At 37.4% G+C, this 25,523-nt stretch overlaps 1 protein-coding gene across 4 annotated transcripts in view; it reads right to left on the minus strand.

Moving 5' to 3' along the window:
- PDS5B (PDS5 cohesin associated factor B) overlaps positions 7,743-25,523 on the minus strand; it is a 105,510-nt gene continuing 87,729 nt past the window's right edge. For 2 of the 4 annotated variants that reach the window (XM_021378147.1, XM_021378138.1), the window contains exons 26-35: positions 23,548-23,662; positions 23,052-23,184; positions 21,658-21,777; positions 21,291-21,353; positions 18,984-19,129; positions 16,955-17,060; positions 12,802-13,244; positions 12,605-12,706; positions 10,188-10,329; positions 7,743-9,554 (exon numbers count right to left, since the gene is read on the minus strand). In XM_021378147.1, the coding sequence (XP_021233822.1) occupies positions 9,519-9,554; positions 10,188-10,329; positions 12,605-12,706; positions 12,802-13,244; positions 16,955-17,060; positions 18,984-19,129; positions 21,291-21,353; positions 21,658-21,777; positions 23,052-23,184; positions 23,548-23,662 (1,406 nt within the window). In that variant the 3' untranslated portion in view covers positions 7,743-9,518. The remainder of the gene's footprint in view (positions 9,555-10,187; positions 10,330-12,604; positions 12,707-12,801; positions 13,245-16,954; positions 17,061-18,983; positions 19,130-21,290; positions 21,354-21,657; positions 21,778-23,051; positions 23,185-23,547; positions 23,663-25,523) is intronic. The other 2 variants (XM_021378157.1, XM_021378166.1) reach the window with 2 other exon arrangements.

The raw sequence follows: 25,523 nt of genomic DNA on the forward strand, positions 1-25,523 counted from the left end.
CAAATGCCCACTTCAGACACTTCAGAGATGCACCTAACCATGCTAATTTCCCAGAAGAGCTATGGGAGCTTTGCCTGTGAAGTTCTGCTATAGGCATTTTCTTATCCATGTACAGATTCTAGAGGTTGGTCCCCTTTAGTCCCGTTTTTTTTGTTGTTGATTCCCTTTGATTGTCAGTCTGGTCTGTTACTTCCTCACTTGATGAAGGGTTAAGCATTTCCCTCCTCTGTCTCTCCTAGCTGGAAGCTCTTACCAAGTTGGCCAGCCTGCTGGCAAAGACAGTCCCACCTGGCCAGCTCTCTCTTCCCAGCAGTCCTCAAAGAGGGTCCCATGCTCATTAAAAAAAAAATAATAATCCCATTCACTCCTCTTTAAGCAGCAGCAACACCAGCAGGATCAAGGAGATAAAGAAGCGAGAACCCAAGTGCTTGGCTCTGACCCCCAGAGCCATGCAGTCACACTTAACATGTTCCAGGTCTCCCTGGTCACACCGTCAGTGCCCATGTGGAAGAGCAGGACCAGAGCCCCCAGCAGGAAGCAAACCCCCCTAGATTCAAGGCAGGGTAGCAGATGGAGAATCCCCCTGCTGCCGTTCATTGTTTTCTCCCAGTAGTATCATGGGGCTAGGTGTCCAAGTTGCCCTGAAGGGAACTTCCTGCCCCTCACCCACTGCCAGATACAATCTGCCCTAGAGACAGATCTGCAAGTGGAGCAGGAGCCATGCTCCTGGGGCCAGAAGTCACCAGTCCCTGCCCTTTGCTGTAGTTGAGTTTCATTTCCCACCCGACATGTTTTCCCAGCACCTTCTTGATTGCAGCTGGGTGGGAGGGGGTTCAAGGTTCTTGTACCTTCAGGGTCCTGTAGAAGGTCTAGTTGGTTGTTCTGGACATCCCTAATGTTCTGCAGCTGCTGCCCTCCTCCTATAGCTCTGCAGCCTGGCAACACAGACCCTCCAGGGAACCCACCTCTTGCAGGTAAATGTCCATCTTCCCAGCCCTGCTGAGAGATCCTCAGTGTCCCTCAGCCCCAGAGCTGCACTTTCCTTTGGGACCCCAGACCAATCTGAGACCCACAGACACTGCATGAACAGTTGCCACAGCAGCTGCTGGGGTCTGTGCCCTGTGGAACTGCTTGTACAGGTTGCCCTGTACCTGCGGCCACACCAGCCAGGAGCCAGCTGGAACAGGAGCTAGGAGTTCTCTTTCTTTAGGAACAGGCTGGACTGCATTGGAGGCTGCAGCACCCGGACACTCCCCAAAAGGTGAGTCCCCCACCAGCACCAGAAGAAACTCAAACATCAGAGGATCTCAAAGCAGATCCCAGGAGTTGCTACATTTCCACAAACATGTATATCCAGCAACCCGAAGCTGCCTTCAGTTGTTGCCAGTTGTCCCCAAGGAACATCCATCTTGCTGTATCAAACCACTTTACAATTCATTAAGCAAACCTGATTTATGCTAACATACTTCTTCACCTATTCCGATCCAAAGCCCACCACAGTACACTGAGATTTTAATTCAGTACTCACTGGGGTAGAACCATAATTTATATCCACAGCCATGCAGGGCTTTGAGCGTACTACACAACGCATTATAAAACATACTACACTAATGCAATAGTGCATATGTTCCTAGTACTGATAACTAAAAGTGACCTAGAAGTAAAAATCTGATTTCAAGCTATCTGCATGTGTGCAGGTACACGTTTTTATATATCTGTATCTACTTAACTCTAAATGCATATACACACAATAAGCTCTTTTGAACCCACATTTCATTTTTCATACTTGTGATTATATTTAATGTGAACCAGTCTGTTAGCTTTTAAACCATGCTAACATTCATCTACTGTGATGCTAAATGGCAGGTGGAATAAGGAACAAAAATTATACACTACAATAGAGTGACCTAAATTTACCAAGTCAAGGAAGGTTTCCCCATTTCAGGATGCCCACCGCATGAGCTATACTGCCACAAGAAAGTGTTCACAGGGGTAAGTCAGGCTGCAAGGCACCTCAGGAGATCTCTAGCTCAACCTCAGTTCAAAGCAGGGTCAGCCAGGCTGCTCAGCTTTGCACAGCTGGTTCCTGGACATCTCCAAGAGGGAAAATGTATGATCTTCTTGAGCAACTTGTTCTGCTGCTTGACTGATCTCAGTATCGTCTTGCAGCAGTACTCATATCCATTTTCAGTCTCTTTCATCTCTCTTCTTGCCACCATGCATTGCTGTAAGGAGTCTGGGCCCATCTTTTTAACCTCCCTGAGGTACCATCAGGCTGTTGCTGAGCTCCCCAGAGCTGGGCTGAAGGAGCCCATCACCACCAGCCTCCCTTACAGGGCTGCGCTCCAGGCCCTGACCATCCCAGTGGCCCTCCACTGAACTCACAAGGGTTTCTCAATGTCTTTCTTATTCTGGGTGTGGGGGAGGGGGGGGAAGAAGTGCAGGAGAAGCAAAGAGCATAAAAATGTCCTGAAGTCTCAGGCTTTGCAGATAAAAATCAAAGTGTGTTCTGTGACCGTGATGTACAAATTAGACCTAAAAACAAAAGGCTCAGAAGAAAAAGACTTGAAGCAATTTCCTTGGCTCAGACAAAACTCCCGCTGCTTTTGAAATGGATGAACAAGAATTGAGAAATAAGGCCTACAGACAACAGAGTGATGTGAGGGCCAGTATCTGCCCATCTCTCGTAGAGGTAACGGCTACGAAGAGGAACTTCACATCTGAGGACCAAGACCATGGAATCCAGAGGTTCAGATGGGGGACCAGCTGTGAGAAGCCCCCCAGTTTTCCTTCATTCCTCCCAAGAATTTCAACTGCGGAGCACTTATTTTTTAGTCCCTTTGTAGTACAATGGGACGACTCAGCTACTTAGCAACTGCTTAGAAGTCCTCATCCATCTTGAATTTAAATAAGGTGGTGGAGCCTGAGCAGGGGTAGCTTCAGTACTGACAACTACTTTTTCCTGCTGAGAATAGGGATGACAATAACGGCATTGCGGCAACAAGATGTAATGGAATATTGGTGCGAAGGTTCAACCTCTACTGCCATAACACCACCTCTGATGTAATGGCCCAACATTATGAAATAGGAAGCATTACTTTCAGAGCAGCTGTCATACAGAACAGAATATAAATCCAACTTGGCTACTTACGTAGTCCTTACCTGACCTTTCTTTGGATAATGCTGGCCAGATATTGGAAGACAGTTTCACATTGTGAAGTAACCCTGGGAGCAGCTTGCTTCATCAGAGCTACAGAACTCTCATGCATGTTTTCCAGTATATGCTGCAGGTGGGTAATAGTCTGATGGCTGCTTTCGTTTCACATTTTGATGTCTGTGAAACAAACAGCATGGCATTTGCGGTTGGTTCACAACCAGTGAGCCAGAAGATGTCTCAAACAAGAAATACAGCTTCAGACCCCCAGCTTGCTGGGGCCCACTGAAGGGGCACTGAAGTAGCAGTGATGGGCTATGACACGACTCCTAGGGGAAGGCATTACGTACATGAGGTAAATGTGAGGAGGCTGCTAAGATGCAATGACTAAGGAAGACTGGATCATTGAGGTTTTGCGTAAAGCTCTGAAGAAAACAGCTCAAGTTGGAAGATTTAATGAGAGGCAGTGTGGGAGACACCATTACCGATTAGTGCTATCTGCAGTTGAAGTGTTTACAGGTGCACTATTAGGCAGCTCTCAGAGCTCCTGTTTTGAACTGCTTGTCTTTACCTGTCTTGCCTTTCAGTGCTGCATTCAGATGGATGATACGTTACCTTACATTCATATCTACAGAGGTTAGAATCCCTTCTGTTCATAATTATTCCACATCCCTTACAAATGAAATTTGGGCACTAGCCTCAATTCTTAGGTGCTTTTATCTGTGTTTCAGCACTGCAACCTCTTCCTCCAAACCAAAGAAAGCAACACATCCTCAGTTCTTCTCTCTTGAACAATAAGTTAGAAAAACAAACAAGCAAACCAAAAACCCAACACAACGAAAACAAGAAAACTCACCAACTTGGCTTCCCTCATGTAGGCTTTCATTTTGAATAGAAGACTCCTACCGCTGGTCACCTGGTATTGAGTAACTAACTACCTTTCCATCACATCATCGTGTCATTCCCTACCCTTTACTCATCTCTGTGCCAAATTAATAACTCATTTCTAACATCCTGTTTTTCACTCAGCACACCTCCACACACCATTGTTTTTCACTCACCCAATCCATATAGAATATAGCAGAAGATAAGCAGAAGGTAAACAGAACAATCATCTTCCTCTCCCTTCCTCTTCCAGCTCTTACCTTTTAAAGTAATGTCTACGGAAGGACAACAGCAACTGCCTTTTCAGGAAAATACAAGGGCAGTTTTCATTACCTTTCAGTATGTTGTAGGTCAAAGGCTCCAGAGAAATGTTGGGATACATCAGATTCATGTAATACAGTACTGCATCTGTAGATATGGCTATAAAAAAATAAAACTCGCTACTTAAAATTAACACCTTGATTTTTTTTATTAAGTATGGATTAAAAACTCTTCTCTTCTTCAAAATATCTTTAGTTTACAAGAATTATGCTGAATATAAACGTACTACAGGAAACACAGAAACCTGTAAGCTTGAAATATATCTGTCAAGAAAAACCCAACCCAAAGCTGTTTCCCATCAGAGTACTTCAAGCTGTCGTGACTTTAGGAGAAAGCTGTTTGGCATTCTCTCTTCTCAGTGTATTAAAGACAAGGTTCTTAGTGGAAGAATGTTTCACGCTAACACATTCTTTTGCATTATAACAGAAATTACTACTAATAAGACTGTTACTGAGTTCACCTTTTCACCACGTGTCGTAATTTGAGTGACTGTCTCCTATCTAAAGGAAATAAAAAAAATTCAACAACACTGAGTCTTACAGAGCCTTAACAGAATCTTAAACCTTCAATTCTCTGGATCTGGTCAGAAACAAGTAACAAAGTTGTGGCACACAAACAGTTCATTTATTTTCAATAAAATTACTTCTGAGTAAGCAGGAAATGTACTCAATAATACTGCTTTGATTTTCAAAATGCCGCATTCCTTTGTATCTGTGTATGCAAGGCATCAGAAGCACGGCTAGCCATATAAATCACTGCATGAGACATCAGCCATCCTTCGAAGAAACTGTCTATGTTAAAACGAATTCCAAACTTCTCACACGAGTACTGAAATATCAATCTGTGGGACTGGAAATCAGTACCTGAGAGCTCTTCCTTCCTTCATATGTAGATATGATGCTGCTATCTGTAAAGAATACACATTATCATTACAGAAATTAATGTGCTGCTGAAAACCAGATCATGACTGTAGTGAGGCACTGGAAAAAATGCAAGTGCGAAACTTAGTTGCTCCATACATACACCGTAAGATGTTTATTTTATGTTCATCCTGCCTGTACAAACATAATGGCACTTGGCAAACTCTGTGCAGAGGTCAGATCTTCTAGACAGCAGAATTTCAACAATTTCAAAGCAAATTGTTGTGTTTTTTTTTTCTACTCCCATTACCAGAAACTGGCTTCTTAATTTTCCACTAGCAACAGAGCTCCGGAAGGTGTAATGTACACAACGAGGTGAGTGTCCTAAATACGTTGAAAAAAACCTCTCAACACAGCAGGAACTTATTTATCTATATATTATAAGTCACTTCTGCCAGCATTAGGTAGTTGCATCTAAATTAGTAAGCATCTTCTTGTGAAGGCAACATCCAACAAAGATGCAAAGACTGGAGTAGCAACCTGTAAGCATGACAGGAAACAAAATGCATTCAGGTTCTTCTGCTCCTCCTGCTGGAGGTCTGGACAAAAGATGTTGGTTAGGTAAATTTTACCATTTTGGTCCCCATAAACGTAGGAGCAAAGAGCCATCAGTCTACAGCAGGATGCCATCACGCGCTTGTGTTAATCACGTGTTCATGGACACACTGGCTTGTAAGCATGAAATACATCCAAATGTATTTCTTTTAAAAATTCTTTATATAATACATACCGTACCTACCTTGATGAGGTAGAGATGTATCAATCTCTACAAAATACGTATATATACTATTAAACAGATAGGCTTTTTAAAAAAATTCCATATACAAACTCAGACTTTTGTATATTGGGGTACACGTGTTTTAAGATACATGTGTGCTCCCCTACCACATGCCTTCTGGATATAGAAGTGTTAGAACATTCAAACATCTACATGTACTTGTTTTTGCACTTGTATTTGCACAGGATAAACTGATCCCACAAACACGGGGATGTAAACTTGCAGGATGCAAGGCCTACTGTATGTGTTCACAAAAGTAGACTTCAATGATGTGACAAATCTACACATGAAAAATGTAATAGCAATACAATTGCATTCACACCTGTATATGAAGTGGGTTTTCTTGAGAACATCAAATGACAAATGCTCTGTCAGAATGAAGTATTATTTAATCTTCAAGTCTAGATTTTTGCACGTTAGTCACAAATTGAACATATGCATATTCAGTGGAAGTGTCTTTAATATGAATGCTTTTTTGTAAATTCTGGTTGTGTTCACATAGATCGAAATGTCAAAACAGTAAACATGAAAATATTTGAAAAAGGGTTCCGTTTTGCCAGAAAATAAAAGTCAATTGGCAGAGTCAAATATAATCCATATAGGAATCTAGAGTATCCTAGGTGGAAGAGGTGTACTTACACTACAACTTTCAAGCAATTTTTCATATTTCCTTCCTATTAGTGGATTAGCTAGTGCTAAATATTAATAATCTGAGTTGGTAAAAAGTAAAAAAAAAACCATGCTTCTGAAATCATAGCAAATTAAACACTAGTATCAAAGATTACAGTCACTGTTTGCTTTTTACATATGAACTACAGATCACTGAAAGTTTCCTGTTGCACTGCAGCACTGAAAAGAAATGTAACACAAATAAGCTTAATTTGCTGCAAAGTACAGCAAGATACTTCAGCAATCTCATAAAAATTTCATACTGGAACTTGTTATAGTGAGTTCAATTTGATCTTTTAATGTAATACAGTACACTTTATAAACTTAACATTATCATTGTAGAAGAGCATGCTAACTGAATGTTAGCAATTTATCTTTTATATATAATTATACTCTACTGTAGCTACTGTACGCAGATCTCAAAATGTTAGTACATAAAATATTCATTTTCTTTATGAGATGAGAGTGAACTTAGAAGAGGCTTGAATCTAAGAATAAAATATTTGCTGTGCCTGTTTCTCAAGTAATAATGAATTACACATTATAACCCAAGAAATCAACATTTAAATTGCAAAACTATAGTTAAATTTACATTAAGCATTATGATCAGTAATGTGCATCAATATTTGATGAAGTTTAACCTAACCATGTTTATGCACATAAAGCCTCAAGAGTCTGCAGCAGTTTCAACATCAATTTTTCATATTTTTGTATAAAATGGACTCAAAGATACATCTTCCATAAATGTTTTCAGTGCAATTCTGTCAAAGAGGAAAATATAAAGCTAGCTTTCAATCATTTTATACCATAAAGGAAAAAAAACACAACAAAACAACTTGCATTTGCACTGCTGAAGCCTAAGTAAGCCAGTTCAGTTGTGCTAACTATTTTGAAGTCAATTCAAACCAAACCTAACTGCCTTTTTAGGCAGCATTTCCCCCATACCAATAGGTATAAATGTTGAAAGCTGAATACTGGGGCAGGGGGAGAGGAAAATTAAGCAGAGGCAGAATCATCTACTTTAAAAACACCTTTTTCCATCAGTAACAAAAAATACATTAAAAAAGGCTAAAAGTTTCTTTACTAGTGATATTTTAAGTTCACAAATTGTTGAATCTGTGTTTCAGTATTAATTCCTCCAATGTTTACAGGTCACCTTGCAACTATGAAGTATTTCTTGATGGATTATATGAAAATGCTCCATTATTCAATGGGATAAATTTTCTTAAGTTAGAAATCGATTTTTTTCACATGTTGCCAACTGTAAGGAACCAGAGAAAGAACAGCACATGACATTATCATATGTGCTTGGCAAAACATAGTATAATAACCTATACATTTTGGTTTTCAAAGACACAGTTTGTAAACTGTAGAACTGCATACAGGATATCGACTTAAGAATTTTGTTTCGATTTCTTTTTTTCTCCCCGGGTTATTCCTAAAAATACAAATACAACTTCTCTACCGTAGCATATAATAAAAACGGAGCTTCATTCAAATCTTGAATACCTTGACTGCAATCATCAACAGCTTGACTGCAATCATTCAACAAAAACGTAGCTCTTCATACCAAAAAAATTTGGCTCACAAAAAAAAAAGAAAAAAGTACAATAAACTCTCAATAGAAGGCTCTCTCATGAGGCAACCTATCATATACTACTGCTAGATACGAGTTTCAAAAAAAAACATTACATCCCATTTTCAGCACATTTTTCATAAACATGCAACTTCACTATAAAATACAAAACACTTGGCTCTCAAGAACAGCTTTATAAAGACACACTGCATCAATAAAATTTTTTTTGTGATTAACTTTACATTGTAATAAGAACTGTATTTTCACTAATGTTTATATATCAGATTTCATATTATAATGTAGTAATAATTTGCTCTTTGTGAACATCATGTTCAGAAGGAAATATCTATACACATTAACATACTAGACTATTAAAAACTCAGTTACAGAATTTTATTGATACAGTAGATTAATAAAAACTGATAGGGGAAGATAAAATGGGTGGGGTTTCAGTACATTATTTAATAACACGCTTTTAAAATTATAATATTTTAAATCTTTTTTGAATTTTTCAATGCCACTAGAAGTCCAGAAAAGTCTGGCATCAATACTGAGGTGTAAAACAAGTCAAACAACTTCTTTCACAATTTGCATCTCTTGTGTTATTCTATCCAACATTGTTCAACCGTAAAAGAAAGTGATTTAGCACCTCTGATGGTAGGGAGGTGCCTACAGGTATACACTAGGTCAGATTCACGAAGCAAATAAACATCATTACATTTCTTCTTCTCAACAAATAGTGGCAAAAAGAAAGTAGCACTATTTGTTCAACTGATTTTTTTCACAGTTAAATGTCAACAAGAGTACAAATACAAACACTGACAGATATTGCTTGAGATCATTTTTAAATCAATAGATCCAATAAACAGTGGGGCACTGTCAGTTTAAAGCTGCAGATAAAAGCTATACAAGCACTTTAGAAGTCAGAAACATTAAAAAAACTATTTACAGTTTTCTTCTTTAGTTCATATGTCTACAAAGCCAGCGCACATTACACTTCACAAAAATCCACAGTTAATGATATCAACGTGTGTGTGGCTAAAGCTTGTGACCTAGGGACTGCAAATGCAGGGGCAGTAAGAGTAAAATAGGTTTTGTCTTTTTTTTTTTTTTAGCAACCCCATTTGTGCACTAACAGCTTTGTTCAGTCTCAAGCTTTATATTAAAAGCATTCTTCAAAGCTTTCACCTGGAAGGCTGACAACTACATGCTCACTCATCGCCTTTCCCTTTTGGAAGTTCTGCGACGCACCTGTTTGGGGAAAAAGTATTTTAAATATTTTTACAGAAAGAGTAAGTTCTGAAAAAATCAAGAATAAATATAGTCTATAATGGAAATGCACTTAGAAAATGCTTTCTCTCACAATACTGCGTAAGTAACTGCCTACAGTATTTATTGTTCATTACTCCTTTTATCACAGGTACAAGCCTTGATCAATGACAACAGAACTTTATTTATGTTGCCAACACTGAATTCTTCAAACTTTAAAAACTAAGCTTTTTTTTTTTAAAAAAAAAACTAAGCAGTTACATTACTCACTATTATAATCTAGCTGACGAGAATAGGAATGAGTTACCCGGAAATTCCCATGAAGCTCTATGCAGATCAATAGATAACAAAAGCTATGCAGAACAGTAAACTTACAGTTCTTGACAAAAACTGACATTTTCTGTGTAAGAAATGCAGATACTCTCAGAAACTACATTGCAGTGCCGCTACACAACGCTGACATTTGACCACCACCTTGTTCATTTTAAAGAAGGAAGGTTAAGTTATAGGAACAGGGGAAGTCAGTCTCCGAACACATCAGTACAAAGACAATGCTACAGACTCAAAAAAAAAAAAAAAAAAAAAAAAGCACCCAAAACAGAAGGCATTTCTTACATTGATTGTGGAAACTTCCTCTTCTTCCATTACTTCTTCCTGGGGAACATCATCACTGACAGGTGAACTACTCTGAAATACATCCATCTCTTCACTGGATTCATTCTCCTTACTAGCTGCTTGTTTGGAACGTCCTGCACGGCTAAAATCAGAAGAAAAATAAAGATCAGTTTCATGCTATCAGAGTCTGCAGATGCACCAACTTTGCAAGAGAACTAACATTCCTTGTGATCAGAACAGCAGCCTTAAAATTTCAATCTATGCAATATTTCTACCTTATATGCTTTTCTAGTTCATCTGTACAAAGAACAGTAGACATATTAATAGGAATCTGAGCGACAGCAATTGGAAGCCAATTTCTTTCAGAATAAAATGCCAGAAATACAGTGGTGAACAATTTTTTTTTCCCCATCTATAAACAATACAGGTATTGCTCTTCAGCACCAGACACAGGACAAGGAAGGCTGACGCAACAGTAACCAGGAAAAGCCAAACAGCCAGAGATCAAATACTTGGTATTTTTATTCCTACTGTTGTGTCCCACAAACAAATAGATGCATCCTATTTCTTTAGTAGTTTATACACCTCAGAATTTGAATAACTGTGTGCATATTATTTTACAGTCCTTGAAGAACCCCACATATTGTTATTTACAAAGGTAACGCTGTAGTGGACCTAAAGCTTCCAAAGTAGCTCATACTAAGAGCTAGGGATAATCAGTGATAATATCACCCTAATCAGGATAATCAAGAACAATCAAGTCAACAATAACTTAAATTTTCTTTGTTAGTCATTAGAGCTGAACCACAAGCCAAAAAAAAAAAAAAAAAACCACCCCCCAAAAAACCTAAGCATATGCTGAAAATGAGAATTAGTTCCCTCATGCTCTGCCTGCCTTAAAAAGAAAATGAGAACTGGAGACTAGATATGTCTAAAACTAAAGGCCGCACCTACATTACCATTTTGGTTTGTGCAGTTAGCATAATTTGGAATTAAATCACTGAAGCATCCTACTTGCTACTCTTTGGTTTGTTTGTGCAATTGTCTTAAAGCACCCAAACTAGGTGACTTTTTGGATGAAATTAAACTAGAAACTCCCTTCCAGACAGCCAATACACTTCAGTCCTCAGTGGGGTGATAGAGGTCCAAAACAACTGTCCTCCGACAGCTTCAAACCACACATGAAGGGAATTTTAAGTAATAAGAACCACAGTTCAGAATAAAATCAACGAATTACACATAATTAAAGTACAGTGGGAGTTTGAGCACCAACCAAGCAACATGGCAACCTCTGAAAAAAATAAATAGCTTAATTGAGGCCTAAGACGGACAGAAGCAACACAATCAAAAAGGAAGCAGAATTATTCACAGGCTAGCTTCATCTTTCCACATATGGGTGAAAAGAGGCAGGAAAACAAAAATTAGGATACTGTGAGTGCAAAATGCCAGAACATGAGATTAGGTGTGAAACTGGAATTTCAATGGAGGATACAGACTTGCTCAGCAAGGATTTCACGTATAGAAAAAACAGACTGATGAGGACAGGCAAATAGGACAGGCAGATCTGGATCCTGCCAGAGGAGAATCGACAGAAGCTCAGAAGCTAGAAAAAAAATACTGGCAACAGAATAATAATACAAGGCCAGAATGAAGATGTGTATAAGTAGCACCCTAAGGAATTTACTACCAGGTTCTGGAAAAGTACGTTGCAAATCTGTTCCACATAAACATTCCAGTTTTTATTTTCCTGTCCACTTGTACACCTCAGCTTTACATATATTGCATGTAAAGAAAAGGCAGAGATACCAGTAGTTTTTACAGCAAGCACAAGAAAATGAAACTAGTCAGAGTTTATTTTGTAGCTCAACACACACCTTAGAATTTTCAATAACTGTTCTCCATAGACCATAGCACATTTTATTCATTTGAAAGTTATTCAAGTGGTTAATACATTATCTTACAATAAAGAGGTCACAAATTAGAAAGTCAATGAAAATTAATTTAAGAAGAATCAGAATATATTTACTCTTCACAATATCATTTCACAATAGTAACAATTTGATTCTTCCTCCCTATCTAAAACAAACAATAATGCTTTTGTTCCTTGCAGTCTTTATAAAGCCTATCCTCAAGGTCCTCATCTGTTGTATTGTCCTTTCTCCTAGAAGAGCAATGCTACACGTACGCTACCTGAGCACATTCAATTTACTCGTAGCCTATTCGCTACGAATTCGCTCTATTTTGAGATGCTCTAGGAGAAGTAGCTGGGGAAAACATTTTAGAAATAATAACAGCAATTTATTTTCATAACTGAAAGTTAAAGTAGTCTGAAATATTTTCAGCAAATGATTGCTTGGGGGCACAAAGGCATATTTTTAATTTTTACTAAACAAATTCAGAAAATATTCACCACTTACACTTTTTTTTGCTGTGATGGTGGTGTTTTTGATGACCTTCCTCGTCTGTTCTGTGGCGCAGACTGTGCTGATTCAACTGTACTAGATTCAGATGGCTCTGCTCTGTTTTGAGGAAGACCCAAATTGCAAAGTATCAAATTATAACTGATGTCGAACGATAAAAAAAAAAGATGCAGCTTACAAGAAGAGAGTCTTACCTCTGCTGCGTTCTTTTCGTCGACCTGTTTTGCCTGCCTTTTGGCTTCTGTTCAATGTTTTCAGTTTGCCTTTCTTCTTCCTCTTCCTCCTCCTCTACTGCCACTGCTGACGTTTGTTTTTTTTTGCTCCTTTTTGATGACTTTGCTGCCGGTTCTTCCTTTGGTGTTCCCCCATTATTTGGTTTGGGAGGGCGTCCTCTTCTCCCTTTCTTTGGTGGACTGTTCTGTTCATCTTCGCTTTCTATTACATCTTCTTTTAGCCTTTTTTCCTCTTGCCATTGTGTTTCGTCAGACTCTGAAACAACTGCAGGTCTCTTCCTTCCCCGCTGACTACCTCTAAGCTTCTGGTCTTGTCCCAGTTTATTTAGGTCATCTATGCTTAGTTTCTCTTCTGAGTCTGTGATAGCTGGTTTCTTCCTTCCTCTAGGCTTCTCAATCTCTGACTGAAAAGGTAAGATTACATCTTTAAATTAATGTATTAAACTGTCACATGTGCAAAAGCTGAAGAACTCTAACCCAACTAGGCAAAGAGTCTTCAAGTTGCATCGCATCCTACCAAGAGTCTGTACAACATCCATTTCCAAACCTTTGCACAATATATATATACACACAAAAATTGCCACAATAAAGATTATTTTAAACATAAAGCAACTCAATCACAGAAGTGTATACCATCTTCGTCATTTGTATCCTCATCTGTGGCACACACAATTGGTTTGAACATTCACAACTGCAGTTTTGTCAATAGGAAAATATAATGATAGGATGGCAATGGTCAATTTGAGGCTTAAACTCCGTTGTGAGCTGCAGGGTGCTTATACCTGGTTTCCATGCTGGCAGTGGCAAGGCATTAGATACAGGAGAGGCAAGCAACTTGGATTCATATTCAAAGAAGAAAGCACAAGAATTAGCAGTAGCTGCCAAAGCACTGCTACCACAGCTGTACTGAGACTCAACATCAGTTCAGCTCAGCAATATAAAATATTGAAAGAAAGGCAGAACCCTTTCTGAATCATAAGCTTTAAGAACAAAATTCCTTGACCCCTGCAGCTCTAGCTCTCCGAAGTGCACTGTTCATGGCTCATCTGTGTAGGACTTCCATATGCAGCTAATAGGTTCAGAAGGTTGGCCTCATCAACCCCCACCCCCTGAAAAGAAGAACCCACATATTTCATGAGAACTACAACCTTTTTTTTTTTTTTAACTGAGAAATGGTACAGATGTCCAAATATTTACTGTATTTCACAGTTTCAAACCTATGTTTATTTCAAACTAAAGTTATTGTATTTTAACACATGCAAACACTCGCTTATTGGTGTTTGTCCCATTGGAACTTAATCTATATAGTGATGATTATGCCACTTAAAACCAAACTACATTATTTCCCCTCACATCACCCTTGTGCCATAAGATAGAAGTCAGCACTCAAACATGTCTCTGTCCACTTTAGCCATCCCCTGGTCAAGAACAATAGAAAGAATAGTCACAAGAGAGATGAGGAAAAGTAGTAACAGAAATTGAAGGACAAGGAATTATACTAGAAGAAAAATATATTTGAACGATGATGACATCTTAAGCCAGTTCATTATTTTAGTGATAAAACCTGATCTTATTGGCTGTTCTACTTGCTTCTGCAGTGATTGTGCACATCTGTCAGACTGCAGATGCTTTCACCAGGTAAGTACAATTTTAGCTGTGTCTCAAAAGTGTCCCACAGCCTTAGAACTCGTGTACTGTTCTAAGCTGTAATCTGGATGAGTATCCTGAATAGTGACATATTTAAAACCTGGATTTTCTGGTCCCCAGTTAAAATTCTGCTTCTTGTTATTGTCCGCTCCCTAGCTCCAAAGAAACAAAAATGAATTCTGAATCTGTTACCTTAAGCAGTTTTATTATATATTCAAAATGAGATATAAATGCCCTTAGAAGTATTTGAAATATCGAACTGTACTGATTTTTCTCAGTTACCAATTCAACCTATAGCCTCTCAACTACTGCATGTCAGGCCCTTCAGATTTCCAGCTGATGCAACATACCAAACCAAGCTGTTTAAAAAGTTACTTATCCATTAAAAAAAACTTCAACTATTACCTTGCTTTCCCTTATCTGAATTGAGCTGCTGAAATAGTTTTGTAATTAAAATAAATGAAGTTCCATACTAGCATAAATGTATTAGTTCACATTATGCCATTTAGACTTTTTAGTATAATGAATGTATATATGGCAATATTGGTCTGAAAAATTTAAAGCTGAAAGTCGAACGTAAGAAATAAAATTTAATGGTTATACTATGAAACATTGTGCTTAAGAGTTGGGTTGTGGGTTTTTTTTGGACAAAAGATTCATTATTTTTCTCGTTTTGTTATGTTGCCTGTTTGCTTCACCTACAAAATACTACAGCATAGGATGGTTATCTGCACTTCTTGACAAATAAAAATTCAAGATATTTTTACTAGTCAGTAGCTTTCTGTGTCCCAAGCAATTCAGAGAAATGCAACAAACTGACCCAGAAGGAGAACAGAGAGTCCAAAAAACTAAAGTAGCAGTGACATCAGATATAGCATATCCTTAATAGATTCTAGAACATGAAGTTGTAATAGATTCGATCTCATTCGTATTATTATTTGTCATGCATAACTTAAATTACTACAACTATGACAGACTGCCAAAGGTTATTAAGGAACAAAAAATAGTTTACTAATGATATATGAATTTCTTTTCATTTGAACTGTTAATAGAATTCAAATTTTCTTCATTTTTTTTTCCTGCATTCTGATATATGTAAAAATTGCTTGAGACTGAATATTCAGCCTGCTAATTCTTGCAGTAAACACATTAAAATCCTAAAACTGAGTGGGAGTCCAAATCAGTTCCTGTGTTCTCATTAGGAGCCTTGAGAATCACTGATTTACAAAAATACACAAGCCCATCAGTAAGAATTGGTAAGGAGAAGCCTACTGCCTTCAAAGGTATTGATTAATGGTCATTCACTAAAATCTCTTTCAGAGAGACATATGTGTAATATCTTCTGAATTATGTTGACGTGGTAAATCAGCATAGCAATGACACCATTCTGCTACCCATTGGAGTTTAATGCTCTCTCAGAACAGTTTGGCAGTGTGCTTGTTGAGCATTAGGACTATTTTAAATCCTGTGAGACTGTACTGGTCTATAACTACCAGTTAGCTAGCTGACTGCCCTAAAGCCTAAGGCAGATCACAGTGTGCGCAGACATTTAAAATCATGCTACAACTTCTGCGTGTGATTTCTATCGTTCAGAACCATCAATTTTTCCTGATTTTTCCCGACTTCACTGCTGTACAAATTACATGCAAGAAAACAGAATCCATATGGCTATTCAGATAACTCCTCCTTGAATTTCTAAATCCAATGTGAAATCATGATGCCCTCTCGCTATTCAAGATAGCTTGAGACTAGGCAGTTGCTATTCCCTATAGCTTTTGAAAAACAACACAGTTGTCTGGGAAAGAAGAACGTGCCTTCGCATCAGTAACAGTACAACACCAAAAAAGGTAAGAATTATAATACATCAGCACCGTAATTGATGTATTACCACTTTGCTAGCTACAAAGCAAACAAACCATTTACAGAAAGGATTTTTACAACCTCAAAAGGCAATATGAAATCTCAGGCAGGTTAATGTGCTCCCCCAGAATTCCTGTCTAGTTTAACATTCTGAAGTTAATCCAATTAATTCTTACAAAGTCATATTTTCACTAACCATCGGGCACACGCAAAAAACTACACCATCCTGGGAAACAGAAGTCCAAGCAAGCGATCAACTTGACCAATTTTTCAAGTACTTCATCAATGAATTCCGAACATCAAACAAATCATGGACCAATTGTCACCAACCTAGCTCTAGCACAATCTACTCCTTTCAAAATCCTGCAAATCGTAACAGGCAATCTTGAAAGCTTACTCAAGTTGTCAGTATGATGCAAAGGTAATGCAGTCAGCCAAACTGAATTTTTTTTTTCATTCCATTTTTCATCTCTAAGCACATGTTCAGCAGTTGAAAACATTACTTTAGTTCCATGTTAGAATGATATTAAGTATCAGCACATTCATTGTTATTTTAAAGTCTTGGTGACTGAAAATGAAACATCTGTAATGCAACCAAATGGCTCACCCTTACAAGATCAGAGTCGTCCCTTTTGTCAGTTTTCTTCCCTGGTAATGGTGAACTCAATGTGAAGTCTTCATTTTCACTGTGGTCCATTTCAGTACTATCAAGCCTAGAATCAATAAACATTTGTTCTCCTCATTATTATAATACAGCAGGTAATAATTTAATAATATGTACATTAAGAACAACCTTCAGAAGGAATCTGTTCCTAAACCACGAACAATCTAGCAGAAAGAACCTGGCTATTACAGCTATCATGAGACACCACAAACAAGAAAATCCAAGTCTCGGGACAAGGGGTCAATCACAAGTTGACATGATCATCTCAGTTAAAAAAAAAAAACACATCTGATCTTTTTGAAACAGAAAAGCCTTACTGAGGTGTAAGAGATCTGTGAATGTTTACATTTGCATACCCTTTACATACCTAAGATCCCCACAGACCAACTGAAGCACCTTCTTACTGTGAGCTTTGTGCTGCAGAACAGCAGATTTAAATTTCAGAGACAGCTCACCCCTCAGCTTTCTTTAGTTATTTATGGCAGCATATATGTAAAAGCAATTCCATTTTTATTTCAGTTTCTACATATGTAAAAGTGGGCAATGATACTTCCTACATGTGTAAAACACCGAGACCCACTGATAGAAGGTAATACACAAAAGCCAAACTGCAAGAGTAATTTCTTTTTATCTGCCCTGAAGCTGGAAAAAGCAATTTTAATTTTATCTTTTAAATAACAGTGCAGAGTTTTAACAGTAAATAAATACTCTATGCATTAAAAAGACAAGTGGCATGTTAAATACACAAACTCCCTGTATTGGGCGCTGCCTAGACTGTGAAAGACATTCTTCTACAAGTAGAAAAACTGCAATAACTTCTGACAGTTTTGATATATAAACTTAATGGATGCAAGCTTGCGTGAATATATTCAGTAAAACTGAATGGGAAATACCATGCATAATGAATATTACCATCACTTCTAGTGGACTTTTCTTCTTTGGTATCGCCACTCAAAATGCTAATTGATTTTACTTAAGTGAGCTGGGGAGACCATGAAGATGACAGAATAGGTTAGGCAGCTAGTGTAGCTTTTTTTTTTTTTTTTTAATAGACTGGATGTAGTCTCAGATTCACTTCACTGAATATGAAGAAAATGGATTCTAATCTGCCTTTAGCCAATAATATATATTTCTGCATATGAACTTGTATGACTTATTTCTTACAAGTCTGTGTAATTTCCATGGAGTGGTGAAGTATTTGTTGTGTAGCTCTGCTCTACTTTTCAAACTAATAGTATATATTAAATATTCACAGAAAAATCAACTGAGAAGTCTTAGTTCAAAACATAACTTTCTCTCAGTCGTGAATCAATGTGAGAAAAGATTAATAGTGGGGACCATGCAATCTCTAAATTTCACTGAGAAACAAATTAATGATGTGACCTTCAGTTAAACAAAAGATACCGAGTCTGTAACCTAGAAAATCAATAAAAAATAATGTATTAATTTTACAGATAGCTAGCTAACTACAGAACAAATTCTCTAATATTTCAGTACGCCGTTCCCTTTATCACAGAATCTAAATCCCAGAAACATTTCTCTGCTAAGTCCAGCACAAATTCACAGAGAAGGAAGTTACGCTACATCACAACACTGGCCTACCAATTCTCTCTGTCTATGACACGTTAACATTACAGCAGGCTGCAAAGTTCCTAGGATCTGCAGATGTACATACAGATGTATGAGAACCTCTTTCCCTTCCTCAACGAACTGTAGATGTGATTTGATTCTCTTTTCAATGATTGTTCTTGAATGCTTTTCTTTTTTCTTCATTTCTCTTTTTCTTTTTTTAAGTGAAAATTTATTTCTGTTGTTGAAAATCTCAATTTGTGGTTCCCATTATGCAATGCGCCATTATAACTCCACTTCAAAATGAAGTAATTCTGTTTCTCTCTTAAGATGTATTATAGAAACATTCAAAGTTTCCATTACAAATACTTGAAATATCAAAGCTTCTTTGTTGTCTACCAACCTCCCTTTGATCCTTCCTGGAGAGCTTGGATTTGAACTGCTGCTGGCATTGCTTACAGTTTCCATTCGTGAAGATTTGGATTGAGACTGCTTGCCTGCTGACGAAAGAGGCTTGTTAACTGCTCCAAGAACATTGGCTGCTTTGGGCTGAAACCAAAAATATATTTCCTTTATTTTAAACTAAGCATTTAGATATTATTAACATGTACTAAAAATATTCACACATTTCACTTTCTGCAATCAGAATCTTGATTACAACGCAAAACAATAAACATTAACAATATGAAAGTTACGATATGAGAAGGAAGTTGATAGAGTTGCAATCAAATAATTAGCTGCCACCAAAACCAACATTATTTTCTCAACATTTATAACTCTGTCCTCTTCTCACTGGTAGTGCTGGGTGGTCAGCTGACCTTGCAGTAAGCCACTTCAGCACTTCTTGTGAAGTTTGCTTCCTGCTGATGTAACTGCCTGAAGCAGCGCACCGTTTGGATTAGATAAGCATCGAAACTGGCAAAACAGAAATAGCAGTAGGACAGCACTTCCAGCAAATAAACCATTAAACTGGCTTAGTTGTAACAGCAAACCACACTAGCTTCAACTGGGAACAAACGAGGGCCTCAAAAGCAAACATTCCAGAGAAGACTGTGATGATTCATACACAGATTTGGAAATTGTTAGGCTTTTAATAGGAGCCAAAATTTCCAGGCTATGGTGAGCTTCAGGTTACTTCAGAGGATTATCTTTCAGATATGCCAAGTACCTCCAGCTCATAATAACTTTTGAGAAAGTTGAAAGGGTTCAGTTACACCTAAAGAGAACAGACCTTTATGCCAAACACCTGCCTACAAAAGTGGAGAACGATTAAAGACAATTCCCCAGATTTCACAACATCTAGGATGATCAATTCCCTATTTCAGCATTAGATTCTAGCTGGTGACAGCCTAAAAGAAAGCCACGCTGTTTAACATGCACATCATAGCAGCCTTGAGCATTCGTTTTTCCAGAGATATATGCCACAGATACTAATTTTTATAGCCAGGCTTCATTTCATACGTCACTCTGCACTGAGCATGAAAAAAAAACTGTATATCCTCCCCAAAAAATAATAAACCATGAAGAACCAGATCCAGTACAAAAATTTACACCTAAATTTACAGCTTAACATTAATTTATAAGTGAACACAGAAAAAGTACAAAAGCACAGAGATGTTCAAACTGAAAGTGGACTAACTACTAAGGAGAGACTTATTAGCAGAACCTGCACTAACATTTCTACCCTCATCACAGAGCCTACAATGAAGACCCTGCTGCCCTCGAATACCGTTTCCTGCTTAGATCCACCTAACATCCACACAAGTTAGTATTCCGCCTCCAAAAGGCAATACTCCCTAGACCAACTCTCCTATCATGTTGTTTTCATAATGAAAAAGCAACTGAAAATTTTTAGTGAATCAAAAATTTGGTGGCTGCTTTTTACAAAGTTCCAGAACTATTGAAAAAAAGGAGCTCGAGTACCTGGCTCTAGAAATTCAAATATAAAACCTCACGTAGAAAAACAATTTCAAATTAGGCTGCTTGTGAGATACAGAGCTACTGGAAAGTCCCACAAAGGGTCACTAAGATAATGAAGAGTCAAGATCGTTTCTCAGTTGAGACAAGGCTGAGAGAACAGGGGCTTTGGGACCAGATGACCTTTAGAGGTCCCTTCCAACCTCAACCGCTCTTTGATTTTTCATGGTAGCATAAATCACGTTACTTGTCCTTTAATGTTGTCGTAACAAACTTATAATAATAAGCTTGGGACACAAGTTTATGAATTCTCTGTCAAACACTGGATGACAGAACTTAAAACTGACTATCTGAAATCTAAAGATGAAACTTCCTTTTTTGAACTCTTATCTCCAGTAAAAAGTGAATCTCTAATTCACGGAGTTCAAATATTCAAACACTCAATTCAGTGCTTATACATTCAGATCAGTAAACACTGCCTTTCATCTTCGAAAATAAAGATATCCTATACATATTTTTTCCTAACTTGCATTCATACTCTACTAAAAAGTAGCTGGCTCGCAGCAAGTGCTTCATTAACAAAGCTAAGGCTAATGAAGATGCTGCACTTCTTTAGGAAGGTAGCAGATAATTGTTTTCCTGTAATCAGGAACAAGATACATTAATCCAGATGAAAACCATAATTTTTCTTTTCCTTTACAAAATATAAAATCGTTATTAACTTTTGGGCTTTTTGTTATTTAAGGTAGACAGATCAATTTTCTTAAAAAAGAATAAATAAACAGACACACACCTTTCCAGGAGTGAAAAATGACTTCATTTCTGGAGGAAGATAATTTTTGGTGTTACTAAAATTCTATAAAGAAGGAATAAAAACAGAAAAAAAAATCAATGAACAAGACATATATATTTTGGAAGTAGTACTAGAAGAGATTTTCTTTACATCATTTATACTTTTGAAATTTTAAACCTGAACTATAACATTGCCTGAGAAAAGTAAAAAGGCAAAAATCTGTGTACAGAAATACTTACAAAAACATCAACATATCTCCATCTAACTATAATATGGAGAAGTCCACAAGATCTACAGAACTCTTGCATTACAGCTACTGAAGATTTAATTAGACTTATCTCAAGAAAAATTAAACTCCAAGGTCTACCTTGTCAGGTTGAGTAAAATATCGTGCTGGAAGTACAGGATCTTTAGGGGATTCCAAACTGTACGTTGTACTCTTTGACATAATTATATTCATTGCTACATCACAGACTGTGTAGAGTTTCTGTAAGTAATAAATAATAAAAAGTAAAAATGAAAAAATCAGAAGGCCATTACAAAGTCTGGCAAAAATATTCTTTTGAGCAGAGAATTGCAAAAGGTCCAAGCTGAAAAGAATATTTACCAGTAGCATCCACATTAAACATTATCGCCAAATACTAAAGTACAGAAGCAGAAAAGGACTGTACACCCAGCAGTTAAAGAACGCTAGTGTCCGTGATCTTTCCACGCTTTAACATACATCATGGTTTCAAAGACAAAGTTAAACCAAATGCCTTTGGGAAAAGTAAAGTGACAAATTCACGCATGAGGGTTACTCCAAAAGTAATGCCTCCTATTTATTTCCATGGAAACTACAACAGATACAAAGAGCACAGTAACACTATTTGACAGAACAAATTCTCAACTTCAAAACACTGCTTTTTAAGCACAGTAACTTCCATTAGCCATGCATTTTGTCCAACATGAACGAGAGCCTGCATGCCACACTCATAAAAATCTGCATGGCCATCCGGAACGTGGCTTGTCCTCCATGTTGCCATCACCACTGCTGAAATGCACCACGCACTGCCTCGCTGTGCTCACATCCACTGCTGGGTCTCCATAAACATTCAGCAAGTGTCAGTGAATGTCAGTGGCTGCCATTTTTTATGCATGGAGGAATTCAATGACGCACCTTTGCTTCAGATGCACTTCAGTGTCAGACGCCATTCTGTCAGAATGCCCCCTCTGCTGCCATCTGTCACATGGCAACAAAATCTAATGGCGTATTGGTGGGAAGGCCCAACCTCTATTGCCACACCACCAACATCTGCCTCTGCCATCATGGGCCAACATCATAAAATACGAGGCATTACTTTTAGTGCAGCCCTCATACTACGTGATGCAAAAATCTCAAGAACAAGATGAGGGTTTGATCCATTCACTATATAATACAAACTAGAGACATCTCATGAATGTATTTTTCTTACTCCTTTGCATTATGGGATGATTTAAAAGAGTAAAACTTTTAGCTTACATACATCTAAAGGTAGCATTTAATAGTTACTGAGATTGAAACAGAATGATACCAAACTATTACATTCTACTGAAACACAGGACACCTGTCACAATGTCTGACATCTAAACTGCAATAATTTAATCACTCCATTAAACAACATAAATCCTCTATACAACTATATCAAAAGACATTTTCAAGTTGGTGTGGAAACAAAAGTAACTGATTTCCAGAACCATGTCAAAATTAAACACATTTTCCAATCAAAAAGTGTCACTCACCTCATTCATTTTTGCATCATCTGGTCCTTGAGCATCTTTAGTCTGCTTAATATTTTCTACCATTTTTCTGATAAATGCATGACTGTTGTTCTCATTTTTAGCCATCAATATTTCCAGTATGAACCACAAACACCTAAGGAGAAAGGCAGTACTCCTCATGAATAAAGACACTACTGTCAAAAAGTCACACTCAGAAAGTGGTTTACACAAGTTTTACTAGTATTACAAATCTAAGTAGTCTTAACTCCGGGAAACCAATTCATTAGAAAGAAGAAATGAAGGTCAGGATGAGCAGAAGGTGCAGGTTCTTCTGTAAGACATCAAAGAGCACTAAACAAGCACATATACTATTTTTCCACAGTGTTTCACAGTAATAACTGCCATTGTTACATGTACTGAACAATGTATTAGAGTACCTCATTAAATTAAAATTTTACTTAGAATAAAATTAGAATACTAAAATCCTTAGGAATAACAATATTAAAGATAGTCCTACTCTTTAATATCCTTTAGTTGTTCGATGTCCTGGACTTTGACATAATCTGGGTCATGAGCTAGAAGATGTATTGTATAAGGAACAACATACTCTGGTAGAAGCGACAACAGTTTCTCTGAAAAGCAAAAGAAAGATCCATTAAAATACTGCATCTCAAGAAATACGTTTTCCTAGTATATTTCCTACTGCAAAGGAAAGAGCAAAATTTAAAAGCAGCATACACTAATACAAAGCATAAGTACATGCCACGTGCATCTATCATTTCCTTATGATGTTTTTGTTAATATCCATCTAATTGTTGATGTGTAGATGTTTCATACATACAAAAATTGAGATTTTCACCATGTTTCAGGGCTGGATATTCCCTAGCTATCTTGAAAATAGCTACAGTTCCCTCTACCCCAAAATCCTCTTCTTGGTTCAAAACCATTATTCAGAAAGACTCTGAAAAGCAGATGATCAATCACAGAATCCATGTTAACTGTAACATCTGAGACCAGCACAACTGCAGAGTAACCTATTACTCCTTCTTATATACTGCAGTAGAATCTTGCTGTCAAGAGAATAGAAAAAAAGCATTCTTCTTCCAAAAACAAGTGAAAATAAGAGTTTGCAGTCTAATTGCCACAGTGTTCTCCAAACCTACAGCCTACCTCATCTCTTACAGAAGGGTTAGGAGGTAACCTGAAAGGTATCACAACAAAGTAGTGGACTCAGTCTGAAAGGTTTCCCCCTTGAGCAGAGCAACTCAACTGAACTATGACATGCACAGCATTCAAAACTTTTTCTAGCATCTTGTAAGACTTGTAACCAATGCTAAGCAAGGACTACAGAAGACTTCTACATCACAACAGTCAGATGGACCGACTTTCCTCAGGAGGTCAAAAAAAAATAAGGACTGCTGCCAAAGACCCTCTGACATTCACAATCACAAAGTACACATTCCATAAGGTAAAAAATTTCCTGAGCTAACCATGAAGAGAGAGTTTCAGCATTTCAAAAGTTTGATAAACAGAATGAAAAAGGGTAACAACAACAGAAAGACATTGCAAAAAACACTGCCTTCTCCAGCGTAATGACTGAACAACTGAAGGATACACAGCACATTTAAGTTATTAAAGCTGTGTCCTGTGCAACAGGCAGGACGATAGGCAAGACATGCTAGTATTATGTGTATTACTATGGCAAAAGCTTCTCAGAGCTTGAGATACATAGTATCTCACAGATACATAGTATAAACACATCTACGAATAAATGTTTGAATGAATATATGAAGAAAGGGGGGAAATTCCTGGCTCTATTTTTGAAAATCTCTAATCACATTTTTGAGCAAGAAGAAGGTCATGAAAGACGTGACCATATCTGGAAAATCTTCCTTCAGTAAGCTTTAACTATCTCAAATTAGGTTGTGAATAAAAAGTCCAGACTTATATTATAAGCATTATATACTATATAACTGTGTATAATCCTATTTGAAAGCTATTTAAAAATATACTAAAACATTGTCTTTTTTTCTTTAAACCTCCAATACTCAGATTCATGAAATGTGCTTGAAAAACAGCATGCATATCAAATACACCATTACTGTACACTAAGTAAGTAATTGCTATGCAGAAGTCAAGTCTTACTCAATCTATCCCATTTGTAATGGTGGGCATAAAGGGAGATGCTTCACAGGCTTCATAAAATATTTGGATTTGGTCACAGTGGCAAGGAAAGCATTCAAATTTATGAAGGCCCACAGAAGACAGTGCTGCCAGTTTCCAAGGATACCTTTCCATGGCTGTTGCAACTGATCCAGTTAAAAACTGAGAGTAATTACTACAAAGTGCATAAGCCATAATGAGGTTTGAGAAAATATAAAGCCACCCATTTCTTTGTATTTTAAGGTATATTTATGTAATTGAAATCCAGTGTACTTTGCAAAGTAGATTTCAATGTGTTCCAAGTGACAGTCAAATATTAACTTTAAAAAC

This window comes from Numida meleagris, chromosome 1 (assembly GCF_002078875.1).
Source record: "Numida meleagris isolate 19003 breed g44 Domestic line chromosome 1, NumMel1.0, whole genome shotgun sequence".
Classification (NCBI taxonomy): domain Eukaryota; kingdom Metazoa; phylum Chordata; class Aves; order Galliformes; family Numididae; genus Numida; species Numida meleagris.